This window comes from Mesoplodon densirostris, chromosome 3 (genome assembly GCF_025265405.1).
Source record: "Mesoplodon densirostris isolate mMesDen1 chromosome 3, mMesDen1 primary haplotype, whole genome shotgun sequence".
Lineage (NCBI taxonomy): Eukaryota > Metazoa > Chordata > Mammalia > Artiodactyla > Ziphiidae > Mesoplodon > Mesoplodon densirostris.
In genome coordinates, this window is record NC_082663.1 from 128,322,552 (window position 1) to 128,333,727 (window position 11,176).

The following is an 11,176-nucleotide window of genomic DNA, read 5'->3' on the forward strand; positions in this document are numbered from 1 at the left end:
AACTCTAAAAGCTTAGGATAATGTATCAACTTTCAAGGCTGATGAGAAGGGGCAGGAGAGAGGGCAGGCAGAAAGGGGTTAAAAAACCTGCCAAGGCATGCAGAACAATGTTTCATTATATGGCATACTTGTTTTCAAATAAGAAAGAGATGAAAGGACATTTCGGGGAGGGGGGGCGGGTTGGAGAAATCTGGACAGTAACTTTTTTTCATTGACTGGCCTAAGGAACAACCTCCCAGATCATTTGTAAACTAATTAGTAAGAGGAAATACGCCCTAAAATCTTGGGCATGCCTCCTTTTTCTTCCAAAGCAAAGAGTGATAACAATCCATACACACTCCTGGACACAATGCATGGAGCAGGAATTGCAGAAAGGAGAGGTCAACTGGGATGCATCGAGAGGCACTTAGGTGAAGCAGAAGTACCACCTGAGTCCTGGGAGGGGGACGCCTCTCCAGCCAGACCAGCTACAGAGGTCCCTCCCAGGAAACACCCACTCACACACTGATCCATTCAACAGATATTCATCATACACCTTCCATGGGTCAGACACTGCCAGGCACAGTGTACCCAGAGGAAACATACAGGAACCACTCCTGCCTCCACCTGCCCCCCAGCCTGCACCTCACATCCTCAAGCTGTTCCCTCTGTCTCCTCCCACCTCTTTGCAGCGCCACCTGTCCCAGGAAGAGTTCTACCAAGTCTTCGGCATGACCATCTCCGAGTTTGACCGGCTGGCCCTCTGGAAGAGGAATGAACTGAAGAAGCAAGCCCGGCTGTTCTAGGCAGAAGCTCTATAAATATATATGCATTTATATAAAGATATATGTAAAATCTCTATACTGAAGCTCGGTATAATCCTCTCTTGTGTAATGGGACACACTGCCTGCCATGAGACTTGCTTTTCTGTATCGTCAGGCAAGCCCACATCTTCAAGATATTTTTATGCTCCTTCCTTTCTCTTTTCTAAGTGCAATGGGATTTGGGAAGGGATTCGTGGGGACTCCCATCCTTTTACTGGGAAGCCTTTTTATACTGAAACATCTCTCCTGACTTGAGTCCCCTAAGGTCCAACTCTCTTTGCTAAAGGAGGTGCCTGAAGGAGTCTCTCTTCTCTCTTCTCTCGGCTCTTTTCCCCAGTCTCCAGGGAGGATGCTGCAGTTTTCACACCTTATTGGCCCCAGAGGGGCCCTCTCGTGGGAGGATCCACAGCATTCTCCCCAAGTCACTGAGCACCTTTGAGAGCCCTGAAGAATTTTCTCATCACCCCCACTAGGACCTCAATGCTGTCTAGGGGTGATGCAGCTAGAAATGTGGGTTTAATGCCTACTCGTTACAGAAGTAAACAAGTGGATAGGGCCCTGGTCTCTCCTCTCCTCTTCAATCCTCCTCCTATCCTTGATCCTCACCTCTCACTAGTCCAAATCTACGCCTCATGGTAGGAAAAGAAAAAGCACTTCCCTTCCCTGCACTATTACTTCCAATGGCCCCCTGCCTGGCCCCTATGTGGAGAACCAGAGGGAGGGAGTGGGAGCTGGAAGCAGGAGACAGAGCAGGGCACCCGTTAGCACTGGAGCTGCAGGACCTCTTGGGACCCTCCCTCATTGCTCCCAGAACCTCCTGACCCTTTCCCCTTTGGAGGAGAGGCCCATTATTGAAGCCTGTATTTTTCAGCCTTACTACAATCTATGTGCCTGACAACTCACCACAGGGCTAATGTTCCCACCACAGCTCCAACCGAACAACTAGACAGACAACCTCTAACACTCCCCCCACCAAAGGTAATATAGGCCATGTCCTATAGAAAGTTTCCTGGCCCATGTCTCCTGGTCCCTGAGCTGGCAGAGCAACCCAACCAGACCCCCACCAGTCCTCGGCTTGCATTGCAAAGTTGGCCATGGTTCAAGGGGTAAACTTTTGAAGAATGACTACTTACGAGATTCCAAAATGGAGCATTGGCCAACACCACTCATGGTCATACTGATTTCCCCAGTGGCTGCCTTTCCTGCCTCCTTGGCTTCTGGAACAGGGGTGAAAGCTTAACCTTCTCCCCATACCAAACCTGCAACCACAAGTTGGTGATTTCTGGTGGGGTCTGTTCCTTCCTGGAGATGGCTGGAGTCAGACCACTGAGGTCGTGGAGGAAGGATGAAGAAGTGGAGATGGCAGTTATATCACTCTCAAGAGGTTATGTGTGGTGGCAAATGTAGAACTGACTTCAACTCAACAAACCCTCACTGAGCACCTGCTGTATACTGAGCACTGAATGGGGGAGGGAGATGGAAATACTGGGATGAGCAACATGGGGCCCGACTTCAGGGGCATGCCTACTAACGATGGGTACCGTAAGGCAGGTACTCAAACATGATGGATGTGAGGCAGAAAGTGATAGGAGACAGCACGAGAAAATGTGACATTACTAAGAAGGCATATGCAGCTGGTGCAGACCAAGGAAAGCTTTCTGGAAGAGACTGCATTTGAGCGAAGTTCAGGAAGGATCTTTGTCAACTGGGAGGAGACTGTAACTTGAAAGGGTGAATGGATGAGGGGCCATAAGGGAGGCCTAATATGCTCTCATTTAAAATGTCAGCCCTCTCTGCATCTTTTCTTTTTGGCCAATGTCTTTCAACTGTCCTGACTCCTTTGGAAATGTCCCCAGCCAGACACAATCATTGAAACTGCCTCATTATCACTGGTTGAGAACTTGGCGAGATCGAAGGGCTTTTGTTATTGTTGGATTTTTTTTTCCCATAAATGCACATAATTTCAACCCAGACTCGTGTCCTTCTGTTGTTTCTAGTGTGAGTGGAGATGAGTGACGTGGGGAGAGACTGAACCATGCACATTTTTCTAAATAAAAGTGTCAGAGAGCAGCCCTCCCTTGGCCTCAGTTTCTCCTTCTGTAATAAAGTTTGACCAGGTAAGCATTACCCAAATTGTTTCCTACAGAACACAGGGTCCTGCAGGATGGAAGAGGATGTTCCAATAACAAATAAGGTTTTATGGTCAGAAAATAAGACCCAGGTGAGCTGGCGACTTCCAAGAGGTAGTGAACCTGGAGGTGGGGAAGCATAGTGAGTGTCAGAGTACTCATGGTCAGTAAACCACCCAGCCTCTGCATTTGACCTCATCTGATTCAGTGTTGCAGTTATTTGACAAACACAAGAGGAGGGAGATCAAGAGTAGAAGGACATGGAACTCACCTCCCCACACACGCACATCAAAAATACATCTAAATGTGGAACAATTCTCACAGAAAACCGATTGAAAACTAGCAGAAGATTTCTTATACAACCAAAGCTGCAAGTAAGATCCCCATGTAACCAGGTAGGACAAAAAAGAAAAATAAGGCATCAGGAAGGGACCAGCACCCCTGGGAGGGAGTTATGAAAGAAGAGAGGTCCGCTTACCCTGGGAACCCCCGTTGCCAGCTGGGAGGTCCGCCGGGACAGATAGGGAGCTGAAAGGGCCTGGTCTCTGCTCATGAGGAGTGTGTGTGCGCTGGCTTGCTAACAATCAGGGCAGAGAGAGACCAGCACTTGAGGGCTGCCACGTCATCACACTTCTCAACCCAAAATGTGATCGAGGCGGGCCTGCTAATAGGCACAACAGCTAGGCACTGAAACTCGGCCTTCAGGAGAGGGACCCTGGGAAAAGACTCAATCTAGCTGTGCAGAGGTAACCAGAAGGGCCTGGAGTGTGGTCTGGGCCACCACTGTTACCGCACGCCACAGGGGCACAGTCCACCATAGGAGCCCCAGTATCAGCATGCGCAGGGCAGGGCATGGGTCTACCGTAAGAGCCCCACTGTCAGCGTGCTCACGGAGGGATGCAGCTCCAGTGGTGGTGGACTTTGTGAGTCCACACATGACAGGAGTGGGGCTGACATCAGAGCCAATTATCAGGGTTCCCACAGCGGGGGCGGGTCCAAGAACGGGTCCAGCAACAATGGACCATGTTGGTGCGCACACCAGGTGGCACAGCCATTACAGAATCACACATCCCCTGCGACAGCCCCTGGGGAGGAGTATGCAGTGGTTCCTTTCCCAGCAGGAAAACTCCAGTCCTGTCTACTTCACACCACAACTTGGAGTCATATCTGGGGCAGACAAGCCCTGGGACAGCCCTATCATAGAGGCACCCCAGGTGCCAAGTGGCAGCACAACCACCTTGGTTCCTGCAGCCACAATGCCCCGGCCCCCAGTGCCTGCCTGACACTAGGTCTCGGACAAACTCTCCGGAGAAAGGGACATAACCTTGGGCTGCTTCTGGGCAAAACCAGGGATGCCTGCACAGGTGGCGCAGAGGTTCTCTGTCACCACACGGGCCTCACTTGCTTCAGCACGCACCTCCCTGGGGACAAAGCACACACTTAAGGGCAATGCAACCTTACTAAACCCAACCCTTCAACAACTGGGGAGCATACCCCACCCCTGACAGGGCTGTGACAGCCACAGGGGAAGGAGGAGGTCCCACCCAACTTCCAGTGCAGACTCTGGTTACCACAACACCAACTGCACCCCCATCAAGGGGATAATTTCCACTCTGAGGAAAGACATGGCCGTCATCCATACCAAAAATACTGGATTCACACAGTCTACACAGGGACACTCATACATTAAAAACTGCCCTTCAACGGGACTTCCCTGGCAGTCCAGTGGTTAAGACTCTGCCCTTCCGCTGCAGGGGGTGTGGGTTCGATCCCTGGTTGGGGAACTAGGATCCCACATGCCACAGAGTGTGGCCAAAAAAAAACAAAAACAAAAAACAGCCCTTCAAGACCACAGTAGGTAAGTATTTCTCCTAAATTCATAGAAACAGAGAAATTTAAGTAAAATGAAAAAGCAGAGGAGCTACTCCAACTGAAAGAACAACAGAAATCCCCTGAAAGAACAAACAGTAAGACAGACCTCTCTAGTCTGCTAGGCACCAGGTTCAAAACGGAGGTAATAAAAATGCTAAAGGAATTAATAAAGATTATCAACAGAAATGCAGATCACTGTAACAAGGAACTAGAAACTATGAAGAAGAACCAATCAAAACTAGACAACTGGGGCTTCCCTGGTGGCGCAGTGGTTGAGAGTCCGCCTGCCAATGCAGGGGACACAGGTTCGTGCCCTGGTCCGGGAAGATCCCATGTGCTGCGGAGCAGCTGGGCCCATGAGCCATGGCCGCTGAGCCTGCGCGTCTGGAGCCTGTGCTCCGTAATGGGAGAGGCCACAACAGTGAGAGGCCCGCGTACCGCAAAACAAACAAACAAACAAAAAAACTAGACAACTGAATTGCCAAGATTAAAAACCAAGCTAAAATCAATGAATAAGACAAAGATACAACAAAAAAAGAAAATCACAGGCCAATATCACTGATGAACATAGACGCAAAATTCATTAATACAATACTAGCAAACCGAATCCAACAACACATTAAAAGGATCATACACCATGATCAACTGGGATATGTCCCAGGCATGCAAAGATTATTCAATATACGCAAATCAATCGGTGTGATCACCACATTAACAAACTGAAGAATTTAAAACCATATGATCAGGACTTCCCTGGTGGTCCAGTGGTTAAGAATCCGCCTCCCAATGCAGGGGACACGGGTTCGATCCCTGGTTGGGGAACTAAGGTCCCACATGCTTCAGGGCAACTAAGCCTGCACACTCTAGAGCCCAAGCGCCACAACTAGAGAGCCCATGTACTGCAACTACTGAGCCCACGCACTCTAGAGCCCACGTGCCACAACTGGACAGAAGCCCGCACACCGCAACGAAAGATCCCACATGCCACAATGAAGATCCTGTGTGCCACAACTAAGACCTGACGCAGCCCCCAATAAATAAATAAATAAATAAATAAATAAATATTTTTTAAAAATACCATATGGGGGACTTCCCTGGTGGGCCAGTAGTAAAGAATCCACCTTACGATGCAGGGGACATGGGTTCGATCCCTGGGTGGGGAACTAGGATCCCACATGCCTCAGGGCAACTAAGCCTGTGCACCACAACTACTGAGCTTGTGCACCTCAACTAGAGAGCCTACATGCCTCAACTAGAGAGCCTGCATGCCACAAACTGCAGAGCCACATGCTCTGGAACCCGTGCGCCACAACTAGAGAACAGAAAACTCACACACCACAACTAGAGAGAAGCCAAAGCGCCTCAGTGAAGAGCCCGTGCATCGCAACGAAAGATCTCACATGATGCAACGAAGATCCCGCGTGCCGCAACTAAGACCAAAAATGAATAAAATAAATAAATATTTTAAAAAATATATGATCACCTCAAAAGATGCAGAAAAAGCTTTTGACAAAATTCAACACCGATTTATGATTAAAAACTCTCCAGAAAGTGGTCACAGAGGGAACCTACCTCACCATAATAAAGGCCATATATGATAAACCCACAGCAAACATCACCCTCAACAGTGAAAAACCGAAAGCATTTCCTCTAAGATCAGGAACAAGACAAGGATATCCACTCTCGCCACTTTTATTCAACATGGTTTTGGAAGTCCTAGTCACAGCAATCAGAGAAGAAAAAGAAATAAAATGAATCCAAATTGGAAAACAAGTAGACCTATCACTGTTTCCAGATGACATGATACTATACCTAGAAAACCCTAAAGATGCTACCAGAAAACTACTAGAGTAGCTCATCAATGAATTCAGTCAAGTTGCAGGATACAAAATTAATATCCAGAAATCTCTTGCACTCCTATATACACTAACAACAAAAGATCAGAAAGTAGTTGTGGCATGGAGGCTCAGTAGTTGTGGCTTGTGGGCTCTAGCACACAGCTCTGTAGTTGTGGCGCACGGGCTTAGTTGCTCCACAGCATGTGGGATCTTCCCAGACCAGGGATCAAACCCGTCCCCTGCATTGGCAGGCGGATTCTTAACCACTGTGCCACCAGGGAAGTCTGAGGTAGAACTTTTAGAATGTGTTTGAACTTATATGACTATTAGCCTAAAGCAAGTAGATACAGGAATGAGGTAACATACTTGAAAACCAGAGTAACCACAAGTCCAAAACATACAATAGATTCAAAAAAACCAAAACAAAAGGAACTCAAGCATAATAAAAAAGTAAATCATCAAACCACAAAAGGAAAAACAAAAAAGGAGAAAGGAACAAAGAATTACCAAATCAACTGGAAAACAAGGTTTAAAATGGCAGTAAACACAAACTTATCAATAATTACTTTAAATTCTCATATCAGACAAAATAGACTTTAAAATAAAGACTATTACAAGAGACGAAGAAGAACACTACATAATGATCAAGGGATCAATCCAAGAAGAAGATATAACAATTGTAAATATTTATGCACCCAACATAGGAGCACCTCAACACATAAGGCAAATGCTAACAGCCATAAAAGGGGTAATCAACAGTAACACAATCATAGCAGGGGACTTCACACCCCACTTTCACCAATGGACAGATCATCCAAAATGAAAAAAACAAGGAAACACAAGCTTTAAATGATACATTAAAGAAGATGGACTTAATTGATATTTATAGGACATTCCATCCAAAAAAACAGAATACACTTTCTTCTCAAGTGCTCATGGAACATTCTCCAGGATAGATCATATCTTGGGTCACAAAGCAATTCTTGGTAAATTTAAGAATATTCAAATCGTATCAAGTATCTTTTCCGACCACAATGCTATCAGACTAGATATCAATTACAGGAAAAAATCTGTAAAAAATACAAACACATGGAGGCTAAACAACACACTACTTAATAACCAAGAGATCACTGAAGAAATCAAAGAGTAAATCAAAAAATACCTAGAGACAAATGACAATGAAAATACGACGACCCAAAACCTATGGGATGCAGCAAAAGAAGTTCTAAGAGGGAAGTTTATACGACTACAATCCTACCTCAAGAAATAAGAAATATATCAAATAAACAACCTAACCTTACACCTAAAGCAATTAGAGAAACAAGAACAAAAAATCCCGAAAGTTAGCAGAAGGAAAGAAATGATAAAGATCAGATCAGAAATAAATGAAAAAGAAATGAAGGAAACAATAGCAAAGATCAATAAAAACTAAAAGCTGGTTCTTTGAGAAGATAAACAAAATTGATAAGCCATTAGCCAGACGCATCAAGAAAAACAGGGAGAAGATTCAAATCAACAGAATTAGAAACGAAAAAGGAGAAGTAACAACTGACACTGCAGAAATACAAAGCATCATGAGAGATTATTACAAGCAACTCTATGCCAATAAAATGGACAACCTGGAAGAAATGGACACATTCTTAGAAAAGCACAACCCTCCGAGACTGAACCAGGAAGAAACGGAAAATATAAACAGACCAATCACAAGTAATGAAATTGAGACTCTGATTAAAAGTCTTCCAACAAACAAAAGCCCAGGACCAGATGGCTTCACAGGCGAATTCTATCAAACATTTAGAGAAGAGCCAACACCTATCCTTCTCAAACTCTTCCAAAATATAGCAGAGGGAGGAACACTCCCAAACTCATTCTACGAGGCCACCATCACCCTGATACCAACACCAGACAAAGATGTCACCAAGAAAGAAAACTACAGGCCAATATCGCTGATGAACATAGAGGCAAAAATCCTCAACAAAATACTAGCGAGCAGAATCCAACAGCACATTAAAAGGATCATACACCATGATCAAGTGGGCCTTTCCCAGGAATGCAAGGATTCTTCAATATGCAAATCAATCAGTGTGATACACCATATTAACAAATTGAAGGAGAGAAACCATACGATCATCTCAATAGATGCAGAAAAAGCTTTTGACAAAATTCAACACCCATTTATGATAAAAACCCTCCAGAAAGTAGGGATAGAGCGAACATACCTCAACATAATAAAGGCCATATATGACAAACCCACAGCCAACACTGTTCTCAATGGTGAAAAACTGAAACTGTTTCCACTAAGATCAGGAACAAGACAAGGTTGCCCACTCTCACCACTAATATTCAACATAGTTTTGGAAGTTTTAGCCACAGCAATCAGAGAACAAAAAGAAATAAAAGGAATCCAAGTCGGAAAAGAAGAAGTAAAGCTGTCACTATTTGCAGATGACATGATACTATACATAGAGAATCCTAAAGATGCTACCAGAAAACTACTAGAGCTAATCAATGAATTTGGTAAAGTTGCAGGATACAAAATTAATGCACAGAAATCTCTTGCATTCCTATACACTAATGATAAAAAATCTGAAAGAGAAATTAAGGAAACACTCCCATTTACCATTGCAATAAAAAGAATAAAATACTTAAGAATAAACCTACCTAAGGAGACCAAAGACCTGTATGCAGAAAACTATAACACACTGATGAAAGAAATTAAAGATGATACAAAGAGATGGAGAGATATACCATGTTCTTGGATTGGAAAAATCAACACTGTGAAAAGGACTATACTACCCAAAGCAATCTACAGATTCAGTGCAATCCCTATCAAATTACCAATGGCATTTTTCACAGAACTAGAACAAAAAATTTCACAATTTGTATGGAAACACTAAAGACCCCAAATAGCCAAAGCAATCTTGAAAAAGAAAAACACAGCTGGAGGAATCAGGCTCCCTGACTTCAGACTATACTACAAAGCTACAGTAATCAAGACGTATGGTACTGGCACAAAAACAGAAACATAGATCAAGGGAACAGGATAGAAAGCCCAGAGATAAACCCACACACATATGGTCACCTTATTTTTGATAAAGGAGGAAAGAATATACAATGGAGAAAAGACAGCCCCTTCAATAAGTGGTGCTGGGAAAACTGGACAGCTACATGTAAAAGAATGAAATTGGAACACTTCCTAACACCATACACAAAAATAAAATGGATTAATGACCTAAATGTAAGGCCAGACACTATAAAACTCTTAGAGGAAAACATAGGCAGAACACTCTATGACATAAATCACAGCAAGATCCTTTTTGACCCACCTCCTAGAGAAATGGAAATAAAAACAAAAATAAACAAATGGGACCTAATGAAACTTAAAAGCTTTTGCCCAGCAAAGGAAACCATAAGCAAGACAAAAAGACAACCCCCAGAATGGGAGAAAATATTTTCAAATGAAGCAACTGTCAAAGGATTGATCTCCAAAATTTACAAGCAGTTCATGCAGCTCAATATCAAAAAAACAAACAACCCAATCCAAAAATGGGCAGAAGACCTAAATAGACATTTCTCCAAAGAAGACATACAGATTGCCAACAAACACATGAAAGAATGCTCAACATCACTAGTCATTAGAGAAATGCAAATCAAAACTACAATGAGGTATCACCTCACACCAGTCAGAATGGCCATCATCAAAAAATCTACACACTGGACTTCCCTGGTGGTGCAGTGGTTGAGAGTCCGCCTGCTGGTGCAGGAGACACGGGTTCGTGCCCGGTCTGGGAAGATCCCACATGCCGCGGAGCAGCTGGGCCCGTGAGCCATGGCCACTGAGCCTGCGCGTCCGGAGCCTGTGCTCCGCAACGGGAGAGGCCACAACAGTGAGAGGCCCGCGTACCGCAAAAACAAACAAACAAACAAACAAAATCTACAAACTATATATGTTGGAGAGGATGTGGAGAAAAGGGAACCTTCTTGCACTGTTGGTGGGAATGTAAATTGATACAGCCACTATGAAGAACAGTATGGAGGTTCCTTAAAAAAATAAAAATAGAACTACCATACGACCCAGCAATCCCACTACTGGGCATATACCCTGAGAAAACCATAATTCAAAAAGAGTCATGTACCTCAATGTTCAATGCAGCACTATTTACAATAGCCAGGACATGGAAGCAACCTAAGTGTCCATCGACAGATGAATGGATAAAGAAGATGTAGCACATATATACAATGGAATATTACTCAGCCATAAAAAGAAACAAAATTGAGTTATTTGTAGTGAGGTGGATGGACCTAGAGTCTGTCATACAGAGTGAAGTAAGTCAGAAAGAGAAAAAGAAATACCATATGCTAACACATATATATGGAATCTTAAAAATAAAAAAGGTTATGAAGAACCTAGGGGCAGGACAGGAATAAAGATGCAGACGTAGAGATTGGACTTGAGAACACAGGGAGGGGGAAGGGTAAGCTGTGACGAAGTGAGAGAGTGGCATGGATATATATACACTACCAAATGTAAAAT

At 44.3% G+C, this 11,176-nt stretch overlaps 1 protein-coding gene across 1 annotated transcript in view; it reads left to right on the forward strand.

The window, feature by feature from the left end:
- ABLIM3 (actin binding LIM protein family member 3) overlaps positions 1-2,770 on the forward strand; it is a 150,817-nt gene extending 148,047 nt beyond the window's left edge. Inside the window, exon 21 of the mRNA XM_060093610.1 lies at positions 672-2,770. Coding sequence (XP_059949593.1) covers positions 672-785 — 114 coding nt within the window. The 3' untranslated portion in view covers positions 786-2,770. The remainder of the gene's footprint in view (positions 1-671) is intronic.
- The last annotated feature ends 8,406 nt before the right edge of the window (positions 2,771-11,176 follow it).